Here is a 20,399-nt window from a genome sequence, read left to right as displayed (position 1 = left end):
ACTAAGGCACACAGGTTATTTTTCACTATTCATCCTCCAGCCTTTTAACAGTTCAGTCCTGCCCAACTCCCACAGACCGTGGGTGGAATTTGGTGAAACATTTATTGTTTAACACCCAACAGAGAGCAGCTGGATCAGCTGCTTCCACAAATATCTTGGAAGAAGAAACTTCAGGGCTGGTAAAGTATACTTCATCCTTAACCTTCCTAACTCCCAAATCTGTTGCTGGAGGCCAGTTTCAAGTCCAGGCAACTCAAGTAAACAGCTGATTGTTGGGCATCTATTGGAAGGCACCATCTGCTTTAAAGCGATGAATTAAGACACACAACTGCTGCTTAGAAGGCAATTGATCTTTGACCTTCAAGTCTCCCTGCATGTGACAGACTGGGTTATTTCAGCAAATACGCACTGCTCCCCTTCCTGAGGGGGCGTATCCTTCCCTGCCCCATTGATGGTCATGGGCACGGTCATGGTCATGTGCCTTGTTAGGCTAACAGAGGCTTGGCAGATGTACTGCAAGCAGAAGCTGTAAGAGATACTGCTTATTTTCTCCCCCATCATGTAGTCCAGTGACTCCCCATGAGGAGAACATGCCTGGCAGCTACAGTCCCTTCCACCAGGGTCCCGGAATCAAATGTGAGAAGATGAACCTGAGCAATGCCCAGAGCTAAACCCAGAACTGACATACAGACACGTGAGGAAAAGAAACGCTGCTGGTTCAAAGCCACTGGGATTCTGGAGGGTGTTTGTTATACTGCATCACTGGCCAAGAGTCAACTAAGACATCTCTGCAATCCGCTTTACACTGATGTGTGAGATCAGACTGTCTCAGGGTCATGCCCAAGCCTGGCACACAGGAGCTTGGTCTAGACCCTCTTTCTCCACAGGTATCCAAGGGCTTCAGAGTGGCTGCCTCTGAATTCTTCCAGCCTTTCCTCCCATTTCTCCCTCCTAAAGTCAGATTAGATATTCTGAGTGCTAGAAACTGGTCAATTTTTTCTTTCTTTTTTTTTTTGGCCACATTGTGTGGGATCTCAGTTTCTGACCTGGGATTGAACCTGGGCCATGAAAGTGAAAGCCTGGAATCCTAACCACGAGGCCACCAGGGAATTCCTTCAAATATTTCTTTATGGTGTTAGTTCACTTGTTGTGAGTCGGTAGAAAACTCATCAATGGCAGGAAGCCCACCATACACTTATTTGCATTCTACTTACACATAGCAGCCAATGAAGAAATCCTTTTGGATTAGTTGCAAATGCTTACTTTACAAAGCCTTCTGCAGACATGGCCTGATTCCGCCTCTTGACTCTCAACATCCACCCCTGGGCCCTGCTCCGGCCACTGAGCTTGATGGACTTCCACCCATGCTGTCAGACCATGTCAGTGTCCACCTCAGACACCCCGAGGACTATGGCCCTAAGGTGAATTAGAGAAGAAATACTAACACTGATGAATTTTCATCTGTAAAATTATACTTACAAAGCATGGCTTCCAATAGGCCTCAAAAGATGGTAGATATTTTACTAACACTGGTTTTTCAAGGTTGCAAGTCAGCCACGCCTCCCATGGGAGGCCTCACTGTTGGCCGCTGATCTTGCAAGAGACAAGCAATTCCCAGAACACTCAGGTGGCCTAACCTCAGTGGTAGAACCCAGGGAGAGTCAGCGAGAGTCTGTTCCCATGGCTCTCAACCTTGCCCATGCGTACTTTCCCCACCTCCTTCTACTCCCCAGGCCTGGGTACTCCATCTTGAGGAATTTACATCTACTTACATATTCTTACATCCTTAACAAACATGTTATGAAGGAACTTCTGAAAGCTAAGAGACTTTGTAGAATTTTATTTTATTTTGGTTATTGCTTCAAATATACCTCCATGCTTTCTCAATTTTAATTTTTTTGGAAGAAACTCTTGGTGGCAGAATACAGTGGATCCTATTGTAGGAAAGGCATGTCAAGAACGAGATGGCCAGAGAAGGGACCAGCTTGTCTGGATGCAACGAAAGAGCGTCTCCAGCTACAGTAGGAAGACTCCATGGAGGATGAGGGGAGCCAAGAGAAGAACTGGGGGGATGGCTGGGAAGAGGTTACGGAGGAGCCAACAGAAGAGCTACTGGCTCCCAAGAGATGGGAACCAACAGGGAAATACAGGAAATGTGAACTGGTCAGAAGAGACAGGAAAAACCCAACGTACAACCAGGAACAGTCTTAATCTGACATAAGAGGAGATGAAAAGTCTTCCAGGAAAGAATGTCATCTTATGGGCAAGTGAGTTAGGAAGCTTACTTGGAATTCTGCCATCTGTTACTTGAGCTATAACAATGAATCACTGATAATAAATGACTTAATTAAAGCTCCTCACTTTCTGAGAAGGACTTGAGTTGCTCATAAGAAAACCGGGAATAAGTTAATACCCAAAATACACACCCCAAAGTTTCATTTACATTGTTCAGAGCTGGCTACATCTGGCTCTGCATTTCCGTCTACCAACGAATAAGACCTTTTATGAACAAATGGCAGTCTTCCCCACAGCCATGAAATGAATTCCGGTTTCTCTACACTCTTACACAGTGTGAGTTACATGACAATGATGGTAATGTGCCTTGAAGTTATCTGTCACCTTGCAAGTTTCATTAAGCCCTTAGTACACTGCAATAGATTATCCGTGAAAAGAAAAACCTCCTAGCTTGTTTTCAGCTAAAAGATCTCTCATCAAGTTACTCTCACATCAAGTTTACTCATTTCAAGTTAAGAGTTGGAGACACGATTAGTGGCAAATGAAGCTCTCCAGAGAGGTCAGTGGATGGGAGAGGGTGAAAACATGATTAATGACTTGAATCCAAAAGTACTAATTAAGGTGGACGAACTTAGAGCCTGTTATACAGAGTGAAGTAAGTCAGAAAGAAAAATAAATATCATTAATGCATATATATGGAATCTAGAAAAATGGTACTGATGAATCTATTTGCAGGGCAGGAATAGAGATGCAGACGCAGAGAACGGACTTGTGGGGGAAGAAGAGGGGTAGGCCGAATTGAGAAAGTAGCATTAACATATAAACACTATCATGTGTAAAATAGACAGCTAGTGGGAAGCTGCTATATAACATAGGGAGCCCAGCCTCACACTCTGTGAATGACACAGAGGGGTGGGATGGAGGAGGGAAGTGGGCTCAAAAGGGAGGGGATATGTATATACATATACAATTATGATTGATTCACACTGTTGTACAGCAGAAATCAACACAACATTGTAAAACAATTATCCCCCAATTTTTTAAAGAAAGCACTAATTAGGTTGCTTGATATACTTTTTAGTTACAGGACCTGTTGCTTAAACCAAAAAGGATAAAACTCCAGACCCTAGGAAAAAAGATACTGAAATAAAGGTTAACACAAAGGGACAGGAAACCCTCAGGAACAGAACATAACCCATGTGCCACTAAAGAAAGCTTAGGGGCAGCCCCCACGTGAACTGTAAAGATTACACAGTTTCCAATAATCAGGCAGGAGGAGGAGATGAGATGGTTGGATGGCATCATCGACTCAATGGACATGCGTCTGAGCAAACTCCAGGAGATGGTGAAGGACAGGGAAGCCTGGTGTGCTGCAGTTCATGGGATTGCAAAGAGTCAGACACGACTGACTGACTAAACAACTTTTTCCAAAATGGTATTGGTAATCAAATTGGACATGTTTTATCTTGTCTCCTGCCTCAAACTGCATTTAATTTATACCTAAGTTTGTGGAAAGAATGTCTCATTTGAATCTGTTTTTTCCACTTCATTGCTTTCCCTCTTTCAATCATACCAGAAGTCTATCTTTTGGCTGTTTATTTGCCAAAGAATTAGATCTGGTACCGTTTTTATTTTTCTGTTCTCTAGGTCATTAATGGTTTCCTTCCTGTTTTTCTAAAGTTTGTTTTGATGGCCGCTTTGTTCCTTTACTGGCTTCTAAATCCAGTTTTGTTTTTGTTTTTTGTACTAGACTTTTCTAAACTTTTCATTTCATTGGCTATCCAACATCCAAGTAAACTTCCTGTTTGTAGAGAATCCCAGAATAGATGGGAGGTGGGCCCCACCCCTGGTGGGGTGGAGCAGCTACCTCCTCCCCTCACTGGTCACCTGAGTGTGGAAATGAAACAGGTGATCACCCGGGTGTGGAAATGAATCAGGTCCAGGCGCTCCCTCCCACCCTGATCTCTGCCTCCAGAGCCCACGCTCGCTGCAGACAAGTGTCGCGGCTCCAAGTAGATGGCAGCAGCAGAGTCAGAACTCAGTGGTGGCTCCACAGACATCCTGCTTGTAGTGCCTGCGCCTCCTGGGACATCCTACCTCAGGTGTGACTCGTTGCGCTCAGCCACCCAGGCTCCCCAGCTCCTCCGGGCTGCCACGCCTGGTTCTGCAGCCTCCAACTTCAACAAGCTACCTGATAGCTTTCCAAACCATTCCTTCTCATGGAGTTCTATTTTGCATTGTTCTTATTGTTGCTTTCCAACTATTCCACCATTGCCATTTTGGAATCTCTGTCACCCACGAGCTAACGAAAAGGTCCTTAAAAAAAAAAAACACACTGCAATTCGGGACTTCCCTGGCGGTCCAGTGGTTCGGAACCTGCCTTGCAATGCAGGGAATGTGGGTTCAATTCCTGGCTGGGGAACTAAGATCCCACGTGTTGTGGGGGCAACCGAGCCCATGTGCCTAAACTACAGAACCCGCAACAAAACTACAACAAAAGATCCCACTTGTCACGACCAAGACTCAATGCAGTCAGATAAACAGATAAAAATCACTCCTGAAAAAGCCATTGCAATTGGTCAGGTTTGTGTACTCATATCTTTTGTGGTTGGTTTCTACTGTTGTGTCATTAGACGACACACTGGGAAGTACCTAGTCGCTTTCAGGAGGTTAGGAACCTCTGTGCAGCTACTCTAATTAATTTTGCTAACGTTCCACAATCAGTTAAAAAACAGCAGCATACTTTGCCAAAACAGTTCAACATGTATTTATTAACTGTATATTGATACCTTTTATTTTCTTATTTTGCTTACCTGAGCCAACAAAATCAGAGGTATTGTTTCTCACTAGCATGATGTTTATACCAAACTTTCCTTGCATTTTCTAAAAAGGTTTACCTTAGGTATGTTGATGCAATATTTTTTGACATATATACGCTGATGACTGAATTTTTAAAGAAACTCTTCACGCGTGTAAAATTACTCCTTTTGATCTATGTAATATGATAAACACAATACCTTCTGTGCTGAATTCTCTTTGTTCTTAATAGTGAGTCTTGGGGACTGTATTTTATTTTGAAGCCTCTGGATACTAGTACAGCGCCTGATGCATAGAAGCTCATTACATGTCAGTAAACAGCGAGGATGCTGGAAACCAGGAAGGGCACCATAAATCCCTGGGTTCTTTTGGCCCCTAAGAAGATAAAAATGCTAGCTTGCTGCATTCTCTTCAAATGATCTGCTTTCCTACGGAAAAAGAATACCCTCTCAGCATACCCAAATAGTTAAAAAGAAGTTCCAGAGTGCTGCCCTACACCAGAAGGTAGCTAGGATTCTAGATCTCAAATACACCAGACCTCTAACATTGAGTACAGCTGTGAAGCAGTGACTGGGCTCAGCAGAGTGTGCAGAGCAGACAAGACATCTGCAGTTCGGGCTCAGAGACCTCATCACAGAGGAAGCATCTGGACAGACGGGAGGGGGACACTGCAGGGCAGAAGGGAGAGCAGAGTAAAGAGCCCACGGGAGAAAGAGCGAGCATTTAAAGACGGCCATTAAGGCGCTTCCCTGGTGGTCCACTGGTTAAGACTGCCTTCCAATGTAGGGGGTGCGGGTTCCATATTTGGCCTGGAAGATGGGACTCTATCTGCCTCTTGGTCAAAAGGCAAAAGCAAAAAAAAAAACAAAACAAACAAACAGAAGAAATATTGTAACAAACTCAATAAAGACTTTAAAAATGGTCCACACCAAAAAAACACCTTAAAAAAAAAGCGAGAACAATTAAACCCTTCCAAAACAAAAATTGCTGGACAGGAGCCCCAGCAGAGGATGTCTGGAGGCTCTCTGTGCTATCCACACCAGAAGGGATAGTAGGGGACGGGAGAAAAAGGGGCCAGGGCATTTGGTGTGCGAGGGAAGAGGCCTGCAGGGCTGACGACGCGAGGGCTTCCCGCACCACCTCCTCTGGCCTCATGGCACCTCCAGATGTGGCGTCTTGGAGAAAGATGGGCTCCCATCTGTCCAGAGGAGGCGAAAGTTGGGGATCCAGGTTCTGCTGCTTTCATGCTGAGCTGGTCAAAATCAGACAGGCTCTAGTAGAGGCTTGCAAACGCTTGCAATGCTCCTTCCCGGTGTTTGGCAAACTTAATTTAGTTCTGCTGCTGCTGCTGCTAAGTCACTTCAGTCGTGTCCGACTCTGTGCGACCCCATAGATGGCAGCCCACCAGGCTCCCCCATCCCTGGGATTCTCCAGGCAAGAACACTGGAGTGGGTTGCCATTTCCTCCTCCAATGCATGAAAGTGAAAAGTGAAAGTGAAGTCGCTCAGTCGTGTCCGACTCTTAGCGACCCCATGGACTGAAGCCTACCAGGCTCCTCCGTCCATGGAATTTCCAGGCAAGAGTACTGGAGTGGGTTGCCATTGTCTTCTCTGAATTTAGTTCACAGTGTATGAATAAATTACTTTCAAGTAAGTCCTTTTTTTTATTACAGGTTTAGGTTGTGTTAAGAAAAAAATACCCAATTCCAGGGGAAGCTGCTGGCTACTCCGACACTGGCCCAGAGTCCACCCAAGGGCAGACTTCCCTGAAAGGGTCCACCCTGGCCGACACGGGGGTGGCAGGGAGGTGCAGGGGGCTCACTTGGGGCTGGAACGTACAGAGTGAGTCTGAGAAGACCTCCCCAGGGAAGTTTTTGCTTTCCAACTCCTTCTGTTATTCTTTAAATGACCTGAGGGCTCCTAGGGGTCTGAGCAAACAGAGATGACCCCTTAGCCCCAGCTGTCAGTTGAATAAAAATGTTTTATAACATCAAAAATTGCCTGGATGAACAAACAACCCCAAACACTCTGTTTCAAATGTGCAGAAGCAATTTGATGGCAACACAAAGAGACAATGGGAGAGAAACAGAGATAAAAAGAGACAAAGTCAGAGAGAGAGAGAGAATGTATTTACTCCTGCAGTTGCAGCTCATGGAAAGCCTCCCAGATCACAGGAAGACAAGGGGGCTCCCATCGCTCTGTGATGACAGTCTCATTCTACAGCTCCCTGGGAGCACTGTGGCAGGCCTGCCCCCATCACGCACGGTCACAACACTTCACTGGCAGGCTCTTTGTGAGCCCTCGGTGTGCACCAGGTCCATGTGTGCTGGGCACTGTCTCGCTTCATCCTCAGGATAAACCTACAAGGCAGTACTGGGATCATCCCATCTTACAGATGTGGAAACAGTGAGGGTAACCTGCCCAGGTTCCAATATTATCCAAGGGCAGGACCAGGACCCAGTCCTGGGCATCTGTCCTTAGAGCCGTGTCCCAACCGCCTGGCTCTGCTAACCTGTTCTACGTTAGCAACAGAGTGTGCTCCCCAAAAAGCTTTTCCCTCAGCCCTCGACTTCAGCTACAGAGCCCCTACAACTTTGCTCTCATTACTTACTTAACAAAGAAAAATACGCTTTAGGAAGCTGCATTTTCCTCTCTCCTCTCCCAGTGCAAAGTGACATTGATTTGCATGCCTAGGAAGGACCAACCTGAGCCCATTCATTACCATGGAAGGGAAGCCACATGTTCGAACACTGGCTTTCAGCACATCATTGTACTTTTTTCCCCTGGCTGCAGAAAGTAGAATTCTTTCAATAAAAACTTGCCATCTAAAAATAAAGTAGTGGCAAACTCTGCAATTATACTTCTCCATTGGAGACAACTGCTTTCCACTCTATTTTCCAAAATGGACAAGGTCCAATTTGTTGGTCAGCTAATGGGTCACACCCAAGGCCCAAATGTAGTGTAATGAACTCGAAAGCCAAAATGATGTAGGTCTGAGTTGCTGTGTGGTTGTTCCCCGAGTGCAGCAAGTACATTTACTTTCCATCAGCTGTGTGCTATTCCTCTCACCTGTCCCCCACAGAGCGGGGCCCTGATTACCGTTTGCCCACTTTCAGCCCAAGGACCATCAAATGAAGCTTAGAGGCAGCTACTGGCAATGTGCTCCTTGTCTAGTTCCCTCCTCTGCTGCTGCTGCTGCTAAGTCGCTTCAGTTGTGTCCGACCCTGTGCGACCCCATAGACGGCAGCCCACCAGGCTCCGCCGTCCCTGGAATTCTCCAGGCGAGAACACTGGAGTGGGTTGCCATTTCCTTCTCCAGTACATGAAAGTGAAAAGTGGAAGTGAAGTCGCTCAGTCGTGTCCGACTCCTGGCGACCCCATGGACTGCAGCCCACCCCTAACCTTCCCCCTTCTGCTCCTTTCTGTTTGCAGCTCTTCATCCTCCCATTACAGGACAGCATCAGGCTTGCTTGTGGAGTTCTGGGTTACCATGGTGACTTGGAGTTACCAAAAAGGTTGCTCAGAACCTATCAGAAGGGCTCCTGGACACTACAGACTGATGGCTCTTATTGTCTCACTGGGAGTTTCTAGCAACTCAAGTGGTAAAGAATCTGCCTGCAATGCTGGAGACCCGGGTTCGATTCCTGGATTGGGAAGATTCGCTGGAAAAGGAAATGGCAACCCACTCCAGTATTCTTCCCTGAAGAATCCCATGGACAGACGAGTTTGTCAGGCTATTGTCCATGGGGTCTCAAGAGTCGGACATGATTTAGCAACTAAACCACCACAGAAGTATACCATTAACTAGATGAGTAATTCTGGTAAGAGGATTTTACATCTAATACATCAGGGTTCTTTGAAGGAAGAAAGGTGAAGTTGCTCAGTCGTGTCCGACTCTTTGCAACCCCATGGACTGTAGCCTACCAGGCTTCTCCGTCCATGGGATTCTCCAGGCAAGAATACTGGAGTGGGTTACCATTTCCTTCTCCAGGGTTCTTTAAGGGTTATTAAACCTATGGTGGAGGGAATAAACGAGAGAATCTGATGAACTTTCAGAAAGTGTTTTACGATATAACCGAAGAGAATTTTAAAACACTATGAGACAGAAAGGAACGTTTTATCATGATTAGGAATCCACCCTACAGATGGAATATAAATGAACAAATAGAAACAGTCAGCTATCTAGCAATGGGTAAATACATTTATAAATGATTAAAAAAAAAAGAGGTGTCCCGTAAACTCTTCAGGTCTGCAGGTAACCACTCCCTCCCTGTAAATGCCAACTGGAACAAGTCATTAGACCTCCAGGAGAAGATACGCAAAATAACAGAAGATTTTTAGGTGAAAGAATGTAAGTTACATATTATCCCATCATATAATATTCCATCATGTAATCCCAAAATTACAACCCAAGAAAGGATCCTGTGAATCCCTATGGATTGTTTTCCTGAAGATATTTAAGCCACTGGGCCACTTTGGCTTGCGTGTCCTCAAGATGGGCATGGGATGGTCACTGGGGTTGGAGTCACCCGGAAGGGTATCAGAAATCACACAAAGGCTGTCTCATGACCTTGTAAACCCTGGTGTGTGTCCTCACATAGAGGACCAGGGACAGGTTTGGTCATCATACCTGCAGAGGGCCACAGTAGACCAAGACATTGGTCAGAGAAAGCCAATCAGAAGTGTCAAGGGAGCAGTAGTAATAACAGAGGAACAGCTAACAACCACAGAGAATTTACCAAAAGCCAGGCACGAGGCTGAGTGCTTTGCACACTTTAACTCTGCTCTCTCAATCATCGTGTGAGGTAGGCACCGCTACTGACCTCATTATAAAGATGAGAAAACCAAGGCATACAGAGTTGAGGTTGCATGCCTAAATCATGAACCTAGTATTTGTACCCAGGTCATCGGGTGCCAGATTTCAGGCTTTTAACTGGTTTTTACTACACAAGAAAGACAACAAAATTCCATGATGTTTTGCTGGGGAGGCAAAGGCTAACAGTAATTTTTCCAAGTGAGTAAAACAAAGAAAAGGTCTGAGAGGGAAAACATGGACTCCCTACCAAATTGTAGATTAACATTAAAGTTACAGTAAAAGTCAGGCCAATAAACAAAAAAGCTTTGCACAGCAGGAAACACATGATATAATTTTTTTTCTGAAGAAGAATCAAGACCACAAATTCTAATAGGCTCGGAAAATGTTAGCAGTTGGCTATGTGTTACTAAGGGGAACAAGGTGTGTTCTGAGGTGTTCTGTCTTTTCAGGTGTGAGGTTAACAGGATTTCCATGCTTGTTTTCCCAGGGAAGTCCCTGGTTATTTCTGTTAGAGGCAGACTATGGGACTGAAAAAATGTGGGTCTTCCCCCACGTGGCAAAGCTGTGGTCCCTTTCTCATTACCCTTCCTGTCACTTGGGGCTTCCGCCGTCTCCTTGCTGACCTCATGTCTGACACACTCCATCCTGGGGCAGAGTAATGGTCTGCAAGTGTGGGTAACATGTCTCGGTCTGATGGGATGAGCTTGCCAAGTAATCCCCAGGGGCTGGGACCCACACAGAGGCAGAAATGCTGTGCTGCGGTGCTGGCGACCAAGCAGCAGGGCTAAGCCTTACAGCCGAGGCCCTCTGTGCTCCACCGTGTTTCCTCTGCCCGTTTCCTAGCCTGTCCTGGAGGCAAGCTGACAGCGAGGGCAGGTCTTGGTGGTCTCTGGGGCCACCTAACAACATAACTGTGGGCCCAGTAGTCTCTGAGCCTTTGCCCCTTTTCTTCTCCTTGGGCTTCCATGGCCTCCAGCTCCCCAAGCAGAATGCCTTCTGAAGAGCTGGGAGAATCCGGCTACACACGTGGCCAGCTCCTCTGGCAATGGAGGGTCTACAGGTATCATGGTTTTACTTCAAGTGTCTGCTGACCTGGAACCTCCAGGGAACAAGAACCCCCACTCTGGCATGTGTGGTCCCTGGGAGGAGAAGACCTGGGGCATTGTGCTGTCCTAGGGATGTGCTGCAGGATGTAAGAAGGAAAAAGAGATCTGGCGATGCTAGGCTTGGTGAACGGGATCAGCGGCAGACCGTTGATCAGATCAGAGGCAACAGAACTGAAATAACTATTACCCAGTTGCTTAGTTTTGAAGGATTAAAGAGACACACATGCTGGCTCTCTTTAAGCACAAGGTCTCTGGTCAAATGAAATCAGGCTACTCCATCAGCTGCAGACATTTTAGCACAGCCTTAAAGTTGGAACAGAGGCAATTCTGGCTTTGACTCACCTACGCAGTTATCGCAAAGGCTACAGTGAGAGGCACGAGGGGGCCGGAAAATCTTGCAGGTGAAACAATATTTAAGTTTCACAGTCTGGCCATTGATGATGACTTCTTTGGTTCTGGGAGGTGGGCGGTACCCCCCTGAACTGGTGCCATTTGCGATATCTGTGGAGAAAAGAAAAAAAAAGAGCACAGGCGCTTAACACAGCACGTGAACTCTGAAGGATCCTGCCCCCAGGCGGCCTGGAGTCTGCATTTCCAAGTGCAAGGCCCACAGGCACCTGACCCCTGACACAGAAATGCGGGAAGACACAGAGCGCCGGCCGTCCCAGAGCCTTTACGCTCCTTTTGAGCCTGGGACCGCATTTAGGAAACCAGGCACGTGGGAGAGACCACGTGACTGAGCTCTGGCCAATGGGGTGCTGCACATGTGGCCCCCGCCCAGCCAATGGGCGCCTCCCCTGAGCCACACCCACTCTTCCCCCACCTATCCCAGGTCACCTTGGAGATACAACCTGGGGGCCCTGAATGACTATGCCCCTGTGACTGCCTCACTGGATCATACTGTTACTTGTGCACCAAAATCCTTCCCCAGTTAGCGTTGTCCTAATTAACGTTGTTGCTCAGTCCCTTCCCTGGAGAAGGAAATGGCAACCCACTCCAGTATTCTTGCTTGGAGAATTCCATGGACAGAGGTGCCTGGTGGTCTACAATGCATGGGGTCGCAAAGAGTTGGACATGACTGAGTGACTAACACACTTTCAGTCCCTAAGTCTCCAACTCTTTGAGACCCCCATGGACTATAGCCCACCAGGCTCCTCTGTCCATGGGATTCTCTAGGGAAGAATACTGGAGTGAGTTGCCATGTCCTCCTCCCCGGGATCTTCCTGACCTAGGGACTGAACTTGCATCTCATACATCTCCTGCATTGGCTGCTGCTGCTGCTGCTAAGTCGCTTCAGTCGTGTCCGACTCTGTGCGACCCCATAGACAGCAGCCCACCAGGCTTCCCCATCCCTGGGATTCTCCAGGCAAGGACACTGGAGTGGGTTGCCATTTCCTTCTCCAGTGCATGAAAGTGAAAAGTGAAAGTGAAGTCGCTCAGTTGTGTCCGACTCTTTGTGACCCCATGGATTGTAGCCTACCAGGCTCCTCCATCCATGGGATATTCCAGGCAAGAGTACTGGAGTGGGTTGCCATTTCCTTCTCCACCTGCATTGGCAGGCAGGTTCTTTACTACTTAGCGCCACCTGGAAAGCCCCAACTAAATTGTTCAATGTACATTAAAAAAAAAATAATTTCTGTAGTTTATTGGCTGACCAGCATCTTTAATTTTTTTAGAACCAGTTTTCAAAATGTTGAAGAAAATACTGTTTTTTAAAGTTTCTTTTAATCTTGTAAACTTATAATCTTATAACCTCCCTGAGTTCACATGAGACTCACCCAGGAAGCTTCTCAAACTCCCCTAGCACAGAGACCTGCCCCAGATCCAATAAACCAGAATCGCCCCTGGTGACTATAATGTGCTGTAGGGCTGAGAGGCCCTGCTCCACAGGAAGATAAAACACTCTTTTCATCTAGACCCCTCACAGCCGTAAAGAATTGAGGGCAGCTAGCAGTGGAAACAGGAGGCCACGGGTCAATGGAGAAGAGTGAGAATATCCGTGAGGGCTTCAGCTGAGACTCCGCAGCTGATAAACAGGTGGAGCAGAGCCTGGTGGGTGGAGGGAATCTTGGGAAACTTCATGGTGTTCTTCAAAAACAGAGATGGAAACACTAAAGGTAGCTGTTCATTTAACTCAGAAACTGTCAGACAGTGACAGCTGCAATATACTTTTGGTAAATTTCCAAAGTGATAGGAAAGAGTCCCACGATCCACTCAGCTCTCCCCCACCCCTCACTCCACAAACTCAACCTGGGCAGGAATTGAATGGAGAGCTTTCAAAGCTACTGATGCTACTGACCCACCCTTATATATATGTATATATATATATACACACACACATATATATGTATATTCTGATGTCCTTGGAGGGGTGCAGCCTGTCATCAGAGGTTTCAAGAGCTCCTCATGTATGGAAATTTTCAGCCAAAGCTGAGAACCACCATTGCAGGGCCTGGTCACTGCGGTCCATGCAGAATTCACACTGACTGAGAGTTTGTCAGAGATGTGAGCTCTCTCTCAGTCCCGCCCATAGCTATCGAGGTCACTGTGCCCCCTGCCCACTGGGGGGAGGGTGTCACACATCTGGAAGTTTGAGAACCTAGCTCCTGGATGCCTGAAAACACTGCCCATCCACACATCACGTGCGCCTCTTAACCTCATGTGCCTCTGTTTTGTACCCCTATACACTCATGTACATGGTAGAGAGCTAAACTTACAGGACACAGAAACCTAGAAAAACTTTGTGGGCAGGAGGGGGCCGCTTCACACAGCACAGTCAGCCCCCCGAGCATTTTCACACGGAGAACCTGGTGACGGGAACAGCCAATGGTCTCTGCAGAGCGGCACCCTCGGTGCCTCCAGCTGCTCTCACTCACAGAATTCACAAGTCATGATTTCAGGAGGTGCCCATTTACCGCAATCTTTTTTTTATCCCCCCTCCTAACTATCCAAGACCTTATCGTGCTCTTTGCATCTTCAGTTTAGTTCAGTTGCTCAGTCGTGTCCAATTCTTTGAGACCCCACGAACTGCAGCACGCCAGGCCTCCCTGTCCATCACCAACTCCCAGAGTTACCCAAACTCATGTCCATTGAGTTGGTGATGCCATCCAACCATCTCATCCTCTGTCGTCCCCTTCTCCTCCCGCCTTCAATCTTTCCCAGCATCAGGGTCTTTTCCAATGAGTCACTGCTTTGCATCAGGTGGCCAAAGTATTGGAGCTTCAGCATCAATACTTCCAATGAATACTCAGGACTGATTTCCTTTAGGACTGCCTGGCTTGATCTCCTTGATCTCTTTGAATCTTAGACAATTCTTAAAAAAAATTTTTTTTTTTAAATTTGTATAGTGAATGGGTAAATGGCACGGAGCAGGGACAGGGAGAGAGTGAGGAACAGCCCTTCTACTTTACCTCTCCACTGAGAACAGTCATTCTACTTGGAATAATGAAACAGTGGGACTGTTATTATAAACCAAGGACTCTGGGTGGCCTTGCCAGGCAGGACACCCTCTCTTGGCATATCTGCCACCTGCCTGGCACCCCAGATGGCTGCCCCATGAAACGACAGAGTTCAGCAGGCACCAGAGAAGCACCAGCTTCCAAAGCATGTATACTGGGAAGAGGGTGGCATCCCAACTGATTCTGTGATGAGAAAACAAAGAGGCAACGTGGCTGTGTATTTCCTGGAGCATCAGGGTAAAAATAACTGGCTTTGAACACATCGAAGATAAGGTCAGAGCTCTTCCAGTGCCAACGGAATGCCACTGAGGTCTAAATTAATTATGACTTTGCCTCACTAGCCTTGTGTCAGCTGTGAAATCTACTGTATCGCTTTAGCTCTTGCAAACATGAAAACTAGGAAAACCAGAGAGTCAGATAGAGGTTTAAAAGTAACAATAACCCAGTCAATAACACTTGTGTTACTTTACCCAGAAAAGTTTAAAAACTGCTTTGCCAAGAAAAATATTTTAAGAAGCAGGGATGACAAACTTATTCACACTACAATGACTCCTAAAAAAACCCAGTTTTAAGTAGCAAGTGTGCTAAATCTCTTCAGTTGTGTCTGAATCTTTGCTAGCCCATGGAGTGCAGCCCTCCAGGCTCCTCTGTCCATGGGATTCTCCAGGAAAGAACACTGAAGTGGGTTGCCATTCCCTTCTCCAGGGGGTTTTCCCTACCCAGGGATGGAACCTGCATTTCACAAGTCTGCTGCACTGGCAGGTGGGTTCTTTACCACTGGCGCCACCTGGGAAGCTGAATGGTTTACCTTTATAAATGATTCCCTATTTAATATATACAAAATACCGCACCAGAGGCAATGGAGGACTCATAAACAACAGAGATGTTGCGTGAGCAGCAGTGAGCGAGGGGTCCTGCTGGACTGTTTGATGAGCCGTGAGTCCCCAGCCACCCTTGATCTGCTGTCCTCCCAGCCTTCAGAGCCTACTTCCTAAGTGCACATCTGGCTATGGAGACCCCACAGCCTCTGGTGAGGCACCAAGGTCGTCTGTGCGGGCTGGTCCTTCTCTTCCCGCCGCACAATCTCACCCGAGTCGGGGGCTGTGGCTCCTTGGGCTCCAGAACAGGCAGGCCCCGCTGTTCAGGCTCCCAGCATCTCTTCTCTGCTCCGGCCGTCCTGTCCTCTGGATGTGCCTCGTCCTAGAAATTCCACTTCAAGCCTCTCCTGTGCAAACGCGCTGAGGGCACTTGCTTCCTTGGACTCTCACTGCACTTGACTGCGTGTTTATCCAGCCAACAGATCTGTGTCGTGCTCGTAGGTGCCAGCCGGGTGCTGGGAGCTGGGGATGTTGCAGGAACTTAACAGCTGGAGAGGCTCACAGGCCCGAGGGGAGACCCTCTACCAGGGAAGTGACCATAAGGGTTTATCTCCGAGTCTTCCCCCAGATGTCAGGCCGGGAGGGGGACGAGGCCTGACCGATTTCTTGTTCCCGCTGTCCTGCAGAGGGTCCAGCACACAGTAGGGCCCCAGGAACTGCCTGCCAAATGGAAGGTCGGTTGTCCTGGCCAGTCTGGAGGAAGGATGCAGGAAGCACAGGGTCCGTGTCCCTGGTCCTGCACGCCCACCAGTCAGAGTCACACAGCTCGGGGACTTGTCCCGCCCCAGGAGCTCCTCTCTCAAGGCCTTTTGAGGCTGTTGCTCCTTTTTACTGGTCCTCTCTCTCTCTTTCTGAAAACATTTGACTGCTTCAGGTCTTAATTGTGGCATGCAGGATCTCTCTAGTTTCTCCGAGGCATGTGGGATCATAGTTCCCCAGCCGGGGATTGAACCTACATTCCCTGCATTGCAAGGCAGATTCTTAACAACTGGACACCAGGGAGGTCCCTTTACATGTCCTCCTTACATCTTTTGCTGGTCCAGAGACCCATTTAGCCATCGCCACCTGGAAGGTGCGGGCAACATGGGTAGCTGTGTGTCTCAGTTCAGTTCAGTCTCTCATGTCCAACTCTTCGAGACCCCATGGACTGCAGCACACCAGGCTTCCCCATCCATCACCAACTCCTGGAGTTCACTCAAACTCATGTCCACCGAGTCGGTGATGCCATCCAACCATCTCATCCTCTGTCATCCCCTTCTCCTTCTGCCTTCAATCTTTCCCAGCATCAGGGTCTTTTCCAGTGAGTCCGTTCTTTGCATCAAGTGGACAAAGTACTGGAGCTTCTGCTTCAGCATCAGTCCTTCCAATGAAGATTCAGGACTGATTTCATTTAGGATGGACTGGTTGGATCTCCTTGCTGTCCAAGGGACTCGCAAGAGTTTTCTCCAATACCACAGTTCAAAAGCATTAATTCTTCGGTGCTCAGCTTTCTTTATAGTCCAACTCTCATATCCCTACATGACTACTGGAAAAACCATAGCTTTGACTAGACGGACCTTTGTTGGCAAAATGACATCTCTGCTTTTTAATATGCTGTCTAGGTTGGTCACAGCTTTCCTTCCAAGGAGTAAGCATCTTTTAATTTCATGGCTGCAGTCACCATCTGCAGTGATTTTGGAGCCCCCCAAAATAAAGTCTGTCACTGTTTCCATTCTTTCCCCATCTATTTGCCATGAAGTGATGGGACTGAATGCCGTGATCTTACTTTTCTGAATGTTGAGCTTTAAGCCAATTTTTTCACTCTTCTCTTTCACTTTCATCAAGAGTCTCTTTAGTTCTTCTTCTCATTGTATTTCAGGGTACCTCCAAATTGTTGTTTCTTTCACATAATACATTCAACTGTTGCCCCAGACCAATGGCTTCCTAGCATGCCCAAATAAAGGGCAGATGGGATAATGGAGCCTTGAAACCCAAGGCTTCAAACACCCACCTTAGGACAAAACCCATGCCCCTTCGACATTCAGACTGGCAGCAGTGGCCGGTCATGACCTGCTCCTCAGCGGGAAGGATGACAAACACCCGGGGCTGCATCTCAGGGCCCAGTGGGGGAGTTCCCAATCTAATCCTCAGTTACTCTGTGGTTTGGGTTTTGGCTTTTGCTGTTGACCACAGTGGTGCCTCTGCTTCTTAGACCTGCTCTTTGTGGTTTACAATGCAGCTGTTGAAAAAGAATAGTCAAAGTCTGCAATAGCTAATGGGTAAAGAACACTAGAATTTGGGGGGGGGGAACCTCTAACAGTTCTGCAAGTTTATACGAGTCAGTATTTTTCAAGGATGTTTTTATACACTAGCATTTTGAAAAAAAATTTTAAAGGTTGAAATGGTCTTCTGCTTCATTGTCCTTGCCCCCACCACCCCTCCAAATGGCTCGGAGTTGTTGGCACAGGGGCAGAAACAGTCACAGAATTTCTGTCTAGTATTAACCTCGCAGGCAGCTTACAGGCAAAGAATTAGGAGAGCTGGGGAGAGGGGATGGGAGGCTGGTGTGTTCAGGGACACAAAATGGCCTGCTCACTAAGCTTTTCACTCACAGAGAAATCCTGGGCTTCCAGAGGTCTTAAGTAAGTTGTTTGTTAATATATGCCTATTTCAAAGCCACTCTCCAAAAAGCAAGCCATCTTTTCTTGGGAGGAATCAGAGTGCTAACACGCTGAGAGACCCATTTGTCTGCCATCTGATTTAATCCCGCCCCAAATTCAGGGGGAAAATGGATGAGCTTTAAAAGTTGCTGAAATCCACCATGAAAAGTAATGCAACTCCAGTTTTTTGGGGGGCCCACACTGGGCAGCATGTGGCATCTAGTTCCCTGACTAGGGATTGAATCCATGCCCCCTACAACGGAAGCATGGAATCTTAACCACTGGACCACCAGGGCAGTCCCTGAAACTCCACTTTTTAAAAATGCATATGGGGAAAAGAAATCCCAATTTGCAAAAAAATGTAGATTAAGATTCTTTTCCTTTATCAAAAAGATGCAGAACAGCATCACACCCTGATGTACGGGTGTTTTATAGACCATTCACTAGCTGACAACCTGTCTGCCAGACCGGGAAGAATGAAGATAAAGCATCTCTGCATTAGGGTACAGTCACAGGAACCGTATGATCTGCTTCCCACCCAAGCCTCCATGACTACACCAACTGCACGTGCTGGAGGACAGCTGTTGGATCTAACGAACCTGCAGTTTTCATAAGGCTCATTTCATTGACGCTCTGAAGCGTCTGGGACACAAACCACCCAACCTTGGAGTGGTTGATCTATCACAAGATGGCTATTTTTGGAGCCATTTAAAGCAATCTCTTAGCTAACAATTTGTAAACTTCCAAGTTTACAGAAAAATATTAACAATGACGATGTCAGACAAGCCAACCTCTATTATTTTAAGTGCTTGGGAGAAAAGGCAGGAGAAATGCTGCTCTGTCTACAGATAGTTGGTTAGGTTTCCACTCGAGAGAGTAAAAATGTGGACTTTTTCTCACAAGTATTTTGGGTGGCAGCATCTTTGCTTCTACAAATATTTAAATACAAAAATGCATACGAGGGTTCATGGAGGGTGACAGTCCTCTTCCTCCAGTTAAAAGCTTTGGCAAGTCCAGCCTGGATGGGCGGGGGGTTTGGGGGAGAATGGATACATGAATGTATGGCTGAGTCCCTTCGCTGTTTGCTTAAAACCACCACAACATGGTTTGTTAATCGGCTATACCCCAATACGAAATAAAAGTTTAAAAAAAAATAAAAGCTTTGTAAGTCACTTTGTCTTAAATGTTTGCCTTCAAGGACTGAAGCTGATGGCTGAGTTAAGGCTCAGGCAGGCAGAGTTTCAAAGCTGAACCACATGTAGGGCAGTCAGCAGTAAGGGTGTCCTCTCCTTAGGGGGGCTCATCCCAAGGAGAGGCAAACAGTGTCTGCAAAGCCAGACCGAGAGAAGAAGGGAAGCCGATGTAGGGGGCCAGAGGCAAGGGCAGGCCCTGCGTCGCCGGAATGAGTGCTGCAAGGAATGGAAGACATGTGACATCCAAGGCCAGGTACGCTTTCCAGAGAATTCACTCACTCTCTTAACACCCACGAGAGTTGGAGGCACCCTGGTGGGCAACACAGACCGTCAAGGAGACCTGGTCCCTGCCTTCAAAGAGTTTGCAGTCTTGTGGAGGAGACAGATATGAATTATAATCACACGACTGAATGCTCGTCATGCACAGATGAGTCAGAGTAGCAGGGAAGGCTGCCTGGTGTGGGGCCTCTTCCCATAAGAGGTGGCATTGGAACCAGGATCTGAAGGACCACTGAGTTGGTTTTCCCTAGGCAACGTGTGTGTGTCGTGGTGGGGTGGGGGGCTACTTGGTTGTGTGTGTATGTATGTGTGTATGACTGCATGCGTGTGTGTGTCGTGGTGGGGTGGGGGGCTACTTGGTTGTGTGTGTATGCATGTGTGTATGAGTGTGCATGCACACTGGGAGTGGGAGCAGGGCGTTCTGGGTGAGAGAGTAAGTAACTTGTTCCTAGTCCTGAGACTGGAGGCAGGTGGTACATCTGGAACCCAAGGGAGGCCAGTGTGACCAGGATCAGAATGAACAGGGAACAGCTGTGGGGGAGGAGGCTGGGGCTAGATGGCCCAGAGCCCTGTAGTCAGGTTTGGGGTGTTGGCCTTCAGCCTAAACGCAAAAGGAAGCTTGATTGTTAGTTTCATGTCAGCTTGGCTAAGCTCTGTGCCCAGATGTTCATCAAACACCAGTCTAGGTGTCACTTTGCAGGTAATTTTAGGTGAGATGAGCATTTAAATTGGTAGACTTCAAGTAAAGTGGATTGTGGGCCTCAGCCAATCAGTTGCAGGCCTTAAGAACGAAGATGGAGGTTCCCTAAGGCAGAAGAAATTCTCCTCGAGACGGCAAAGTAAGAAACCCCCTCTGGGTCTCCAGCCTGCTGCCCGGAGTAATTTGGACTGAAGACTACAACAACTCTTGCCCGACTTTTCAGCTTACCCAACAAATTTCACTTGCCAGCCCCCACAAGTGCATGAGCCAATTCCTTAA

The 20,399-nt window shown here is 47.3% G+C and overlaps 1 protein-coding gene across 4 annotated transcripts in view; it reads right to left on the bottom strand.

Moving 5' to 3' along the window:
* The window catches only part of ZDHHC14 (zDHHC palmitoyltransferase 14), a 293,107-nt gene that overhangs the window by 67,487 nt on the left and 205,221 nt on the right, over positions 1-20,399 (bottom strand). For all 4 annotated transcript variants that reach the window (XM_086318536.1, XM_086318539.1, XM_086318537.1 and 1 more), the window contains exon 3: positions 11,316-11,474. In XM_086318536.1, coding sequence (XP_086174662.1) covers positions 11,316-11,474 — 159 coding nt within the window. The remainder of the gene's footprint in view (positions 1-11,315; positions 11,475-20,399) is intronic.

This window comes from Bos grunniens, chromosome 9, assembly GCF_055505025.1.
Source record: "Bos grunniens cultivar Pamir isolate PY7600 chromosome 9, Bosgru_T2T1.0, whole genome shotgun sequence".
NCBI classification, from domain to species: Eukaryota; Metazoa; Chordata; class Mammalia; order Artiodactyla; family Bovidae; genus Bos; species Bos grunniens.
Note: the sequence above shows the minus strand (reverse complement) of the source record. Positions and strands in the feature narration are given on the sequence as shown.